This window comes from Pseudonaja textilis, chromosome 5, assembly GCF_049901715.1.
Source record: "Pseudonaja textilis isolate UNSWEBS1 chromosome 5, rPseTex1.2, whole genome shotgun sequence".
Lineage (NCBI taxonomy): Eukaryota > Metazoa > Chordata > Lepidosauria > Squamata > Elapidae > Pseudonaja > Pseudonaja textilis.
Window position 1 is genome coordinate 38,168,051 of NC_141994.1, and position 15,357 is coordinate 38,183,407.

At 31.8% G+C, this 15,357-nt stretch overlaps 1 protein-coding gene across 1 annotated transcript in view; it reads left to right on the top strand.

Annotated features, from left to right (window-relative positions):
* The window catches only part of LRRIQ1 (leucine rich repeats and IQ motif containing 1), a 112,025-nt gene extending 99,401 nt beyond the window's left edge, over window positions 1-12,624 (top strand). Inside the window, exons 24-27 of the mRNA XM_087934520.1 lie at window positions 920-1,049; window positions 3,297-3,357; window positions 7,421-7,541; window positions 11,767-12,624. Of these exons, the coding sequence (XP_087790646.1) occupies window positions 920-1,049; window positions 3,297-3,357; window positions 7,421-7,541; window positions 11,767-11,900 (446 nt within the window). The 3' untranslated portion in view covers window positions 11,901-12,624. The remainder of the gene's footprint in view (window positions 1-919; window positions 1,050-3,296; window positions 3,358-7,420; window positions 7,542-11,766) is intronic.
* Window positions 12,625-15,357: the final 2,733 nt, after the last annotated feature.

Below are 15,357 nucleotides of genomic sequence, written 5' to 3' on the forward strand. Positions count from 1 at the left end.
AAGAAGTCAAGCTTCCTGGACTGACAAAACAAGAAATAAAAGACATCTCCACATAAGCATATGTAGGATATAATACCACATATTCCAATGTGAATTTCTTCATTCATAAATGCAGTTTTACCAGCTGGTTGTAAGTAACTTTTCAATATCTCCTGCTTTTCTGAAGCAATGTCTGCACAGGAGATTACCTCACTTCTGTCTGGTACTGAATTTGGTTCACACATGTTTAGGTATGATGGTTTCTTCTCATCCTTCTGTTTTACAAATTCATCTGTTGGATAGAAGTATCAAATTTGGCTAGGTTCTGGAAGTGTTTTCTCCCTTCTTGTTTTGTATGTCAGTAAAGAAAAGTATAGCTTCTAATGTTGTACTGTTACTGCAGCCCATTGCTTATCTCCTACATTCTTGCTCACTGCCTATTCCTATTTTTAATTTTGCTTTAGCTATTAGTAAAGTAGAAGTGATATGATTCTATGCACAGGCAAACTGAGGAGAAAACAGAAAGATAGAAGAATATCTTGGGACTCAGTGAGAACAGAAGAGAGTGTAGAAGGTGAATAAATGGCACCATTAAGATTTTCATAGGTCTTTACCTTGGAGCAGAAGTTAAATCTCAGCTAATTAATACCACCATTAGAGGGAGCTGCCTTCTATGATCTGAGGAAAAATCTCTGTGCATCTGTAATATAAATAGAATTATAGAAGCAATGTGTGGAAGCTGACTTATTTATGTATTTCTTTTAAGTTTTTCTATTATTTTGTCCATTGATTTAATATTTTTAAATGTAATATTAATTATGTACAAATTCAAGATGGGTTAGTATACCATACAATCATATCCAGAACGTCTACCTTATTTGGTGTCTTCCACAAATAGTTTATACAGAAGATCAGTACTCAATATATCTCCGCTCCGCAGGTAAAGGAGAAGAATTTTCTCATATAGATTTTGCAACAGAGAGGATACAAAGAAGCAAAGAACGTACATGCCAATGGCTTTATACACAAGTTTGGGATTTTGAAGGAACCAGTCCCAGAATTGAAAAATGGTGAGAACATTGCTTTTAAGTTAAATGTTTGGATTTTTCTAATATTGCATGTAACACAAAACCCATCTTATTTATTCTAAAAGAAATACACTCCACCCCACCAAAGGTACTTTTACTAATTTTGAAATGTGCTCCTGTTGTTAAGAATTAATTTAATAAAAAATTCATCTCATTCTGCCAGTTTTTAAACTATTGCTATGACACAGCAGCATAGATCAATATAACCAAGAATATATTTTCTGTTAGAAACCAGAATATTTTTATGAATAGTGCAGGCAAAAATAGTTTCCTATGGTTTTTTAAATTATGGAATGAATTTAAATAATTATAACTTAACAGCCAACCAGATACAATAAATGATGCTGTGATATGCTAAAATGTGGCAGGTGAATTTTTGAACTAAACATGGACTAAGCAGGAGAGTCAGCAGCAAAGTAAAAGACTAAATTTAGGTGAAATATAAAGAAAAGTAAGGTCAAAAATAGAAGTATTTTATTTTATGTAAGTATTCATGATTCTATAGCTGGGAAAACACTTGTTCTTTTGATTTCTAATGCTTTTTAAAAAAATGTTGTTTTAAATCAGAAAAAAATACTTGAAGCAAAATATGTCTTGGCCTGAAGTATCATATATTGTAGAGTATGTATGTCTTAAAATGAGATATAGACATTTTTGCTGTGTTCTGTAAAATATAAAAAATCAACTTATAATCTTTTCAATTGCATTTTATATGATAAAAAACATCAATCAATGAAGCATTAACTTTGAAAAATAATTGTTATGGTTATATACTATTTTTCAAATCAAATGTTCTGATTTGTTATGTTTTCTTGCCTGAATTGTATATTTTAGATGACAAAAAAAATATTGAATTAAAACTTTATACTTTTTTCATCTTTGCGTTTAACTCTTGAAAAATAATTCATTTAATTCTTTTCCAAGAATTAAATTTGAATTAAATTATCTTTGCATATAATTGCATTTGAAATACTTGTTGATATGCTGTTTTGTTTTTAATCTTTTTAAAAAATCTAGAAAAATATTATTTTAAAAAATGTTATTCCCTTATGCAATTTGAATGGTTTCTAAATTGTAATGAGTTATTTCCGTACACCTGTATGGCAAAGAAATAACTATAGGATGTATTAGGATATTATAAATGTTATAATGGATTTTACTAATGTGAATATGATGTTTATAGAAAAACTTGTGTTCAACAGCTGTTAAACGTATCTGACAAAATCCAAGATTATTGCAGCAGAGGTACATCTACAATTCATTAGGCAATTTGATAAATTTGTAGTTCTCAATAATTTATGTTTTGATATTTTTCTTACTGTTTACTAGTAGTTCCAAATTATGGGTAGTCCTCGAGTTACGACCACAATTGAGCCCAAAATTTATGTTGCTAAGTAAAACATTTGTTAAGTGAGTTTGCCCCATTTTACAACTTTTCCTGCCACAGTTAAGTTAGCAACATGGTTGTTAAGTGAATCTGGATTCCCCATTGACTATGCTTATCAGAAGGTCACAAAAGCCACTCACATAAATATGAACTACTTGCCAAACATCTGAATTTTAATCATGTGACCATGGGAATGCTGCAATGGTTGTAAATGTGAAAAATGGTCATTTTTTTCAGTGCTGTTGAAACTTTGAATGGTCACTAAATGAATTTATGTAAGTCGAGGACTACCAGTATTTATTTGTTCTGGTTAAATTGTTAAATATATATAGATATAGATATAGATATAGAGATAGAGATAGAGATAGAGATAGAGATAGAGATAGAGATAGAGATAGATAGATAGATAGATAGATAGATAGATAGATAGATAGATAGATAGATAGATTAAAAAGGAGCCAAATTTGTTAATGATTTGTTAATAATTATATATAACCAATATAAGGATCTTTACAGTCTACTTCTAAATGTCTTTCCCTCAGTGTAAATTCTACTGATTATTGTTAAGCTTATTAACAAGTAAACAAATGCACTTTAAAACTATTTTTCTGTGTGCTCAAGTAGAATTTAGATTTATCATGCAGTCTCTGCATAAAGCTAACTACCTTTGAAATATAGATATAATGTAGAATAAGTTGTAGTTGATTACTAAAAATCATAGACATATATTCCTAAATCTGTGAAGTTGTTTAACTAGGGAGAGAAGTATATCCCACTTTAATTAACTTGGATGCATGTTGGACTGTCACTGATGTTGTACTATTTTTTTAATCCCTTTATAGTAAGCATTTCTTACCTGAGATAGATCCAGAAGTTCTCAAGGGAGGAAGAGTTCAGTTTGTGGTAAGATACTTTTTCCATGATAAAAGTTTGCAATAAATGATTGAGGCTGTGCATACTTATCAGCACTAGTAATAATAATAATTTCTAAATGAAGATGTGTAGAACTATATTGTAATAGTTTTGAAATATGTATTAAATAGGTTCTAATTTCCGTAATTGTATAACTTTTTACAATGTTTAAGGTTCTAACCACTTTGTCACCATTTGTTAAATTTTAAATTTATATAAAGTTTAGTTTCTGATTTCGGGGAGACATACATGAACATTCCTATCATAGCTGTCAGAAATTCATATGCAGTAGCTCCAGTGGCGGGATTCAATTTTTTTTACTACTGGTTCTGTGGGTGTGGCTTGGGGGGCATGAAGGATACTGTAAAATCTCCAGTCAGAGGTGGTATTTTTCAGTTCTTCTAACTACTCAAAATTTCCGTTACCGGTTCTCCAGAACTGGTCGGAACCTGCTGAATACCACCTCTGAGTAGCTCCTAGTAGATATATATATATATATATATATATATATATATATATATATATATATATATATATATATATATATATATATATATATATATATATATATATATTCAGCTTGTTTATCCATTTATGCTTATGCTTTTTTAAACTCTTTGAAAAATATTAAATTTACTAGCTTCCGAAATGAAACATTTAATAAAAAATACATGTATTTGGGAGGTATTTGCATAATTTGATTTTCATGTTTCATTTATTATATATGGAGTCCTAGGATAGAACATTGTAAAAATCCTCAAGAAGTACAAAATAAGAACATGAAAATGAGCAGGGGAAAGGAAATATTTGTTTCAAACAATTCCTCTGCAGAGCAAATATATCACACTGCTCACACTTTTGCATTTTAAAACCCAGTTTCAACTATGAATACAGTCTTCAACTTATGACTGCAATTAAGCTCATAATTACAGTTGTGAGACACTGCAATTATTAAGCAAGTTACCACATGACCAGGTCCAATTTCACAACTTTTTTGCAGCGATTATTAAGTGAATCTTTTTTATCTAATGTCATTTTTTGCTGGAAATTGTAAATAAAGACTGAAAACCAGAAACAAAATGCCAAAAATTGTGCTCATGTGAGTGTGGGATGGTGCAAATGGCATAAATGTAAACCAGTTGCTAAGCATGCAAAATGCAGTCACATGACCACGAGGAGGATGCAGCCATTAGAACTTAGAAACCGGATCATAAGTATCTTTAGCTGGGGTCTATCATAATTTTAAATGCTCTCTAAGCAACTGGCCATTAAGGAAGAACTTTGTTCCCTATGCCATCCATCTGGTAAACTCGCAGGATTAGTTTTTCTTGCCATGTACATGTATACATCTGAACTAGACTGTATTGTTTCTCTGCATCATGTAATATACATGGGTATATGCATATTTATTTATTTATTTATTTATTGTTTCTCATATTTATGTAGCATATATTGGAGGTGGTGATCCTTTGAGCAGTATGCAATGAAATTTCATTTTAATGTATGCCGATTAGTGTACATTTAAAGTGACAATAAAGTTAGTCTAAGTCTAACTACTGACACTGAATTGGAAAATTTGTTTTGTGTGGGTATTCACGTTCATGTTTGCACAAACACTTTAGATTCAAAGAGGGAGCCTTGACTTCTTTACTTCCTGGGCACTTTTCTTATATCTTGATCATGGCGAAGTAATAATTTTTGTTGTTTTAATGCTATACAGGTAGTTCTCAAGAAACAATAGGCCACTTAATGATGATTCAAATTTATTTCCAACACCTCAAAACTATATACAACCCTATTTCAAAGTTATGACAGCTGCAGTGCCACCCTCCTGCCTGTCTTCCCCTGGCCCATCCCACCTGCAGTGCTTGGGCCTGTACCCCATGCCTCCTGGAAGCAGCTGCCATTTTCAGGGCCCCAACCCTTGCAGAAATGGCGATGGCATTCAGTGCTTTCTGCTAAGCAGCGGGAGGCTGCAAAGGTCTCCTGCCTCTTGTCTGGCTTTGGAAAGCAGCCCCTGCATAAAATGCAGCTTCAGGACAACCTTTCTAAACCCTTTCCCTTCCTTAAGCCCCCCCACTCCTTCCCTCAAGATCTTCCCTCCCCCACCCCACAAAAAAAGGTGTTAAAACTAACTCTTTCTTTGGTCTCTGATCTGTATCCCTTTTAAAAACCTTACCTTGACTCCAGGCTGAACAGTAGAGGAACAAAGCAAGCAAGGAAATAAAATATTTTGGTAGCTTTTCCCCCTAAAGAAAAAAAATATATCATGGCTTAAAAGTTGTGCAACAAAATGGAGGACTCTACATCTTGCCAGCTTTAGCTGTCTGCCTGACTGCCTGTAGAGGGCAGTCTACAGTCTAGCACCATGATAGTGAACTTCAGCACACATGCTGGAAGTGGCACACAGAGCCATCTCTGCGGGCACGTGAACTGTCATCCCAGCTCAGTTCCACTATGCATGCGTGCACGCCTCCCACCAACCAGCTGATTTTGGGGTATCTGCCGCATATGCATGGAAGGTGGGGCACATGGGGAAGATGCACAGGGGAGCAGGGGAGTTCAGGGGGGTACCACACACATGTGCAGGGTGCGGGGGGAGCACGGGGATCCCATGTGGATACATAGAGGAGCAGGGTAGCGCAGGGGGTTATGCGTGCATGCACAGGGGGAGGGGCACATGCACAGGGGAGGGGTGAACATGGAAGGTCACACATGCATTGCATTATGGGTACAAACACATGTGCACACTCTTGCACACACACGCACTTTTGGCACGCAAAGACAAAAAGGTTAGCCATCACTGGTCTAGCATTTAAGTCCTAGCTAAGCTCTACAGGGAGTCAAAAGGACAGGTAAAGCGTGCAAAAACCAAGAATATATAAAAATCAGATATGTCTGTAAACATATTGGCAGCCTGAGCTCATTTTAGGAATATATCAATACCATCCACATGTACATTTTATGGTAGCACTGATTTTGCCATAAATATTAATCCATATGCAAACTGATATTTCAGCATACAGATTTCATAAATAAAGGTAGTCCTTGACTTACAACAGTTCATTTAGTGACCATTCAAAGTTACAACCGTACTGAAAAAAGTGACTTATGACCAGTTTTCACCCTTACAACTATTGTAGCATCCCTATGGTCACATGATCAAAATTAAGACACTTGGCAACAGACTCATATTTATGACGCTTGCAGTGTCCCGGGACCATGTGATTATTTGGGGGGGTCTTTTGCCAAACAAAATCAATGGGGAAGCGAGATTCACTTAACAACAGTTTGACTAATTTAGCAACTATTGTGATTCATTTAACAGTGTCAAGAAAGATCATAAAATGGGGCAAACTCACTAACAAATGTTTCACTTATCAACTGTAGTTTTGGACTCAGTTGTGGTCGTAAGTTGAGAACTTTATTACATTTATAACTCATACAGGTCTTTTTTGTAGAAATCAAATTAATACACATTTTAGCTTCAAAAGATATGATCCTTATGTGAAAGTAATTCTTTTACTTAGAAATAAATAAATTTGCTTATAGTTGAAGTATATGTATACCAATAATTCATAATCTGTTAGAATTTAGTTATATAGTGAAGATGAAATAACTTAAACCACTATAGAATTGATAAAACAGATATTTACATAGGATTAAGTGGACATATGACAACAAGAATCAGATATAGCATTTCTGGCATTCAACTCCAACTTTAAATTACAGACTGCCCAGTAAATGATCTTAAGCTGTTTAAGGTTTCATCAGTTGTCTGCAAGATTTATTTTTTTCAAAATTACAGTACTAAAATGTTGTCTTTCGTTGCTGCGCTGATTCTGATCACAAACCACAATTTTAAGATCGACTCCCATTTACCAAAATGCTTTGACATAGTGCATTTGTTCAGAATAGGCAGCAATAAAGGATTGTGGGATCATTCTGAAGAAGATTGTTTGACAGAGCTGGCTTGTTTATTGGAGAGTAATGTGAGCTGCATTCAGAAAATGTCATATTTTGTTTCATGATTGTGTACATTCACTGATTCCAGACAAGCCCTGTAAGGAGAGAAGATACGGATTTAGAGCTTGTTTCCCTGACCAGTGGAAGTACTTTGACTCAGAACAGAGAAAAAAATAATCAGCCACACAGACACTCTGCAGAATCTTCAAGTAAGCTGTTTTTTTTTTCTTTTTAATAATAGTAGATAAAATACAAATCACCTGACTAGTTTCCATATTACATTTTTTTTAGTAGCGTGGTCAAGTTTTTGCTTTGGATTCTGTCCTTCTTTGAAATGTTACTCTGTTTATGTTTTATATATATATATATAGGATACATAAAACTGTATAAAGGCATATTTAAAATGTATAGACTTGAAAAAAGTTTTATTTCTGCATTTCTCTAGCATGTGTGTGTTAACTAATTAAATGTTATCTAGAAAAAGGGAAACATCTTTGTATATTTAAGTTTATATGTGCATTATACATATATACATATATAATATATATATATATGTATATACATATATATATACATTATAAGTACCTTATAAATTCAATCATGTGAAAAATTAGAGTTGTCAATGATTTTGCTTAACTTGAAAACTGTAATTGAATCACTTATTCCTGTAAGTCTTACCAAACACTTAATATTTAATTTCCTAAGCAGGTACTCATCTCACAGTCCTAAAACCATTTGCTTTTTAGTAGCTTTTACTTAAATAAATGGCACATTCTCATGTGCTTTGCTTTAAATAATCATTATCTATGAATAAATGGGAAGGTTACTTTTTATAATTTTAATTTATACAGAATGTAACGGAGTGGCAGCTGCAACAAATTTATATTATATTCTTTTTCTAGATTTCCTATAATTTTGCTTTGTAAGTTGAGGGCCCAAACAATTATATTAGGACCATGAACCCCTGTGATTTTGTTTCAAATTTCACACACACACACACACACACACACACACACACACAAACACACACACACACACTATAATAATGAGCCTGTTACTTTAAAAAGTGTTTTAGAGATAATTGCTGATGAATAAAAATTTAGATCTTTATTTGGAGCTATCCTAATTGTATAATACTATATCCTAGGTATATTGCTGGTTAAATCTTGAGAATCAGAATGGATTTACTTCTGAGAAATTATGGCAAGGATTACACTACATGGAATAGTACTTTCCAATATTCTTGCATAATAATACTTTCATAAGAATATAAAACTCTATAGTACTTTGTTTTGTTCCTGCCACTGTTAGATAATTACAATTATTATCAATGAAGACAGTATTTGTTTTACTTGGATCAATAAAATATCATATGCATTATACTAAATGACACATACTAAAGTTTGCGATGTTCATATTCTTCTCAAAAAATAAATCTAGTATCATGAAAGATATGCTTATTTGCAGCAGAAACAATCACCTGTCAGTATCTTCTGTTTTCTTACGAAGCATTAAAAGCAAGTCCAATACCCAAGTAACTTATGTAGACAGTAAATTCTACTACTTCTCTATTGTAATTTAAACTGGTACTTTATTTTGGAAGTAGAGAAAATAGAGTAGTAAATGGATACTATTAAATTGAAATTGTACATAGTAGGTACTTTAAATATATAGATATTAATGGAATTGCAAAGAAGAACTAAACATTTCACGCTTTCAATCCAATGAAAGCTATTTTTTATCTTGTTATCTAATCAGAATCCATTTCAATACTAATATAATTTTTTGAATGAAATCCAGCAGGATTTTCTCCTTTCAAAGTAATATTAGACTAAATAGGAACTGTTGGGAACATAGCTGTGCTCTTCCACAATTATCTTTCATTTCAATAACCTTTTTGGAGATGTCTTCATGAGTTATGTCTTGTGGTTTTAGATTTACATGGTTATCTTATAACTCTTGAGAACAGATGTTGGTGTTTGTTTTTTCTTTTCTTTTGTAAATGGAAACAATTCTAACTTTATCCAGAGGATAGGAAATAATTATCTTAAAAGATGGACAAAGAAACAATTCATAACTATATAATATTTGTAACAGGTAGCAACATGTAGTGACAAATAAAAAATCCATATCTTATGCAGAAACCGTAGCCTTGAAGGGGTTTTAAGACTAAACTCTTTCATAAGAAAATATCATTTTCAAAATCTCCAATGAAGTTCCTCCTTTTTTTTTCAACATATTCAAAATTTTGCCAAATTTAAAATTATGCCTAAAGATAAAGAATCTAACTCAATTATATTTTCTCACTTGGCATAATTAGAAACCTCATCAAAGACATTATTCAATATCAGCATTTTACATTACTGATCAGCTCTTTATATGTAGTTTCCTGTGTGGATCTTAGTCACTGAATTTCAGTGAATTTCAGTGAAGAGTTTGCTGCATGTCCAGAGTTATTCCAACTGATATTCTACTGTATTATAAACATTTTCAGTACTTTAGAATTAATCTTAATTGTTCTTTGTATTAGTAGAGCTTTAATTGACCAACAGACAATGGCTAAAACCCACCAAGAGATAGCAGTGTTAAAAATTCTGGAAAATAGAATTTGTTTAGGGCTTAGTTGCTTGGAAAATTTATTCCATAAGTAGACGGCATTTACAAACATGTAGTTCAGCTACTTATAAAGATGAATACCAGGTATTGAGTGTTGTTGCTTGCAGCTATTGCATATCAAGTTTCTTTTAAATGTAACATGGGAAGATGATATTCATAGGGATGTAGTTTGGAAATCAAATACAGCACATAGTATCTCTGGAAAGCTCTCCCTTCACATGGCAAGTTCATTTCTCATTTGACTGTAGTTCTTTCAATTAAAATAAATTGAATGAGAAGGTGACATGCTGCAATCTCTGACTCTATCTTTGTTTCTGGATGATTCACTAAGCCTGTCCCTCCTAGCCACTGCCTGTTGTCTCTCTATTCTGCAAATTGTCTTCTTCCAGCAAACAGTTTTCTCAAACAGACACCCTGAAAAGCATGGAGGAGGAGAAGAAACAGTAATTGCTATGAGGAGACCAGTAGATACTGAAAGACAGACAAACAGGTGAAAAGGCCAAGTTTGGAAACCAGACTATAGAATACTGCAGCTAGAATGGCCTAAAAATACAATAGCCATCAAACTACATAGATTGATTTTTTAGTTTATTTTCCATTTTTTTACAATGTCCTCTACTGCAGCTTTTTATAATAATCCATATTTAATGGTTATTGCCTGAAAGGGTAAGTATAGGCTGCCTGTTTGGCTAGCTAGCTAGTTGATCTGAGGAAGGGAAGTTACAATGAATAATTGTGTGCTAAGTGGAAATTATTTAGTACAATAAGAAAGAAAAATACTTCTTGCTGATGTCAGTGTTGTTGTACATCAAGATCTTTATTTCTTAAACTGAAATTTTGAAATATCATCTGGAAATATTTTGCTTGAAGTCTAATTATGTTAATTGATCATGGTTTTCAAACTGAATTCCTGTTCATAATCTATCATCAATAAATCATATTCAATGTATGGCACAGAATTGGAATATGCCAACCTTATCAGAAACAAAGCTTTAGTAAACTTGGAGTTCATTCAATGATATCTATATACATGGATACATATAAAAGCCCAAATTCCATAGCTTTACTGCAAAGCAATATTATGTCAGTGTGGTAATGCTTACAGCAGCAACAGACCACAATAATGCTTTCCTCAGTCTCTTCATCCACAATGCTCTATTGACATTTGGGGGGTTTTCCGCTGAAGAGAAAAGCATAATTTACTTTAAAGCTATGCCCGCCCCCCAAAAAAAAATGTGGAAAGTCTCAATTTGATATCTATCCACCCTGTTTTATGCACTATTTCTTACACATATTACATTGATTTTTCTTGATGGGTTAAAAAATGTCCAAATCTATGCAATTGATGTGCAAGAAATAATTGTAGGGAAATTACAAAAAAAATGGATAAAATATTTTTAACGATCATAAAGTATATGTTTAATTTTTCAGCTTCTTTATATCCAGCTAATTCTGAACATTTTGAGTTCCACTAAAACTACCCCAAAATTATTAGGTTTTAGGAAGTAGTAAACGATTAATATCAAGGCAATATATATATTATATACTTGTTTAAAGTAAATATATTTATGCTCTTATGTGAAAGATGGTTCCGAATTAAGTATGTTATTGTTATCCAACATTTTTCTTGTTTCAGTATGTTGAATAGATGCATTGTGTTGCAATTGTAGTAAATATTTACAAATCAGCATTTCTATCAAAGTGTCCCAATGAAACCTTACTGAATAATAAAATCAAAGCAGTCTGGAAAGTTGCTGTTTTCCCATTAAGCTTAAAGGAGGATGATTGGATTCAAATGAATATTTTCTCTTTCTGTAGAAAAGGATACACCTTCACCTGAGAAATCACAACTGAGCCCTGCCCACAAAGAACGGATATCATTTCGAGACCATCCAGTTCAACTCAGTGCTGGGTGGGGAAGTGGCAAAAAGAAAACAAAATTATTGAAATAGTAATTGACCGTCAGCATTTAAATCTAAATGCAATTTCTTCTCAGTTGGCGTACAAATTATTATCATGTTTTAATGTCCCTGATGCAAAGAACTTAAATATTGTGTGTGCGGTATTTAATTTTACTCTCTGTGATTTTCCAACTTTTCATTTTTTAGCAAAGAAGTTTTATAAATGTTACTGAAATTGATTTTTGGAATGAAATTTAAACTTTAAAAACATATCTGCAATTAAAAACAAGTGAAATATAAATGGAAGAATAAATTTGGAAGAAATACAATAATGGGTATATGATTTTATTGTAGTGTACAGTTGAAATGGCTTGCATAAAATACTTGTATTAAGACAGATTTGTTCAGATTACCGGTATATATCAGTAAATGTTTAAAATGGTCCCCAAGTCTAGATATTTTTCTTGGCTACTGTGTAAATTTGAATATATAACTGTTAGGAATACGTATTTGTAAAGAATAAAATTTTAAGTTGTCACATCTCTCCAGACATATGAATACAATAAATACATTTTGTGTACAAAACTTTTCACAAAGTACTCATAGTACAACATATCTAGATAAGATTGAATGAGTGCATACTTACAATGCATTTAAATTCAGCAATGTTAAGTTTTATTTCATATTGCTAAATTATGTTCATTCTGTAGTATTCTGGCAGTCTTTTTATTCTCCAGAAATAAACTGTTATCAAAAACTACACAACTATTTTGGTCTACCCTAATGACTATTTGTATTTGTTAAAATCTTGGTTTTCAATCTTATAATAGTTTTTTTTCCATTTCCATGAAATGATATAATTCTAACTGAAGCATTATGTTGGTTAGTGCAGCAGAAATCAGTGATAAAATCTGAGGTGGGGATAATTACAATGATCATCATCATCTATATTTGCTTATCTATAATTATATTCCACATTCAAAATTACTATCAAAATGGAAAAACAAGGATGAGCAACTGATGAATAAAATGAGTATGATATTCATATAAAGTATTATGGCTGTATGTAAAATCTATTGTACCTTCCTTGACATACTAAAACTCCCATCATATTTTCTATTTATATTAGTGTTTTCAAAACAATATGAATTGAATATATATTTGTAGAACATTGCAAGAAAGCCACAACAATAGAGGCAATAAGGGGTATCAGATATGTTTTAGGTGAGCTACAGAAAAATATACAATCACTTCCCAGCAACTTACCATTTAGAAAATTAAGTTCTGTATTTTAATTTATCATATCACCATGTATTTTTATAATGGTACTGCAGCCTAAACAGTTTTAGCTTCCTAAATTTACTTTTTCACTTCTTCAATTTCAGAATTCTGAATGCAAGTCAATTGAAAGGTAGTTATGCAAAAAATGGAGTGTAAAATGGTTGATTTCAAGTTCAAATTTCAGATATTTCCTGTTCTTGATTTATGGAATTCAACTCTAGATTAATTTTTATTTCTTATTTTTCACTTTTGACTTAATATACTAGTATTAAACTTTATGAAGTCTCAACTTCATTTGTAATGCATTATAAGAACAAATATGTACCTGTGTTCTGGGATATAATCTATTTCATAGATAGGTAAAATCATAAAAAGGTGGTTGCTGCTTGTAAGCATTAGGGTAGGCTAAGAACCAATTGTCTTTTGTCATCAATATAAATGAATTTTACTTAATGAATATTGTAAATATGTGAACAAGAACACGATTATCATGTCTCGGTCTCAACTCAAAGTGTCATCTTAAGATCACTAATTTGAAAATTACAGTCTAATTTCAGAATCACAATATCATTGATACCAATAAAAACCTCTTGCAGCTAGGTTATTGTTTTACCTATCCAGGCCTTATTAGAAACCAAAAGTGGTTTTAGATCTAAAAAAATTGAAATTTCAGGTGTTTGGAATTATTTTTTATTTTTAAAATTTTAAGATAAGAGAGAATGGTTGGAATAATAGATTAAACATGATACTATTATTGTAAATTAGGTAACATATAAAGATAGTTTTAAATTTTTTGAAAAGCTACAAAAAGAATATCATTTTTTAAAAACAGCCAAATGGCAATGTATTTAGTTAAAATAGCTATTATGTTTGGCTATGACATTCTTACCAGTCCCTAAAAGTCCAGAAGTTTTACAGGAGTTAAACTTAGAATTCCTTATTACAAAAACTACAAAATACTATCAAGATAGATATTAAAAATATGCTAATTTAGACTACATAGTAACTTTTGTTGCAATTATAATTTAGGTTTTAAAAATGTGAGTATATTTCTTGTTTAAAAAATCAGTGGTGATGGTGATGTATTTTGGACACTACAATAGAGGTTTGAAAAAGAATGGTTGTTATTTTTTAGTGCTGATGTAACAATTTTGAGGGAACATTAGTATGTATGTTTTGGATATATCCATTGGTAGTTTCTTCTTGATTAGACAATAAACACTATGATGGAGCAGTTTCTTGCAAATGAATTAATGCTTTAATATAAATTAAACATAAATTATATTTGTACACTTTAGAATCTGACAGTATGAAAGCTCTGAATATATTATACAACAATGGTAGTAAAAATGTTATTTAAGATAATTTTTAGAAAGATTTGTAAATATCAGATTTTAAGTATAATTCAATTAAACCTGTCAGCTCTCATACAAGATCAGATAATAGGATTCATATCTATGTTTAATTTGTATTTTGAAAAATGAATAGCACAATACTATTATTTGAAACAGCCAAAATTGGTTTCTATCTCCCCTTTTCCTATTCTTTTGTCATTGTTTGATCACCTCTTTTTTCTGTTCACTAATGCAGTTTTTGTAATATTAATTTAAATTAAATGAAGTTTAATGAAGAAACAAAAACACACCTATGAATATAATTGTTTGAATTTAATTATAGTAATAATTATGGGATGTGAAGTATGTATGCATGATCTTATTGCAAATTGCTTCTACAACTCCAAAAAACACAGTTAATTAAAATTGGCAACTGAGCTACAGAATTATATTTACAGTCATAGCCATTTTTTCTATTAGTGTCATCAACATTTGTATCTCAATGAAGTCAGGATTCATTGCTGGGGGAAGGGTGTTAAATTCCTATTGCAGGACAAGTCAGCATCCCCTGTAAACTCACCGAAATCCTTCATACTCCAAAGCAGATCTAAAGACCGTTTTCTTTCTTTCACATCCTACCAAGTCTGCAACATTAACTTAGCATATTTCCCCTCTGTTAAATCACTCCATCTTCTAGCTTCCCCCAGTCATAACAGAGGCAATGTAAAGCTGTCATCAACTATTGGGTAATGCTCTGTGATACTATGTCACTAATAGGAACATCACCAATGAAATATTAGCAATTATAGAGAAGAAGAAATAGTCTCAAGTGCCTTCCTCACATCATTGCAGCACCAGGGATTCCTAAAACTGTAATTCTCTCCATTTATCTT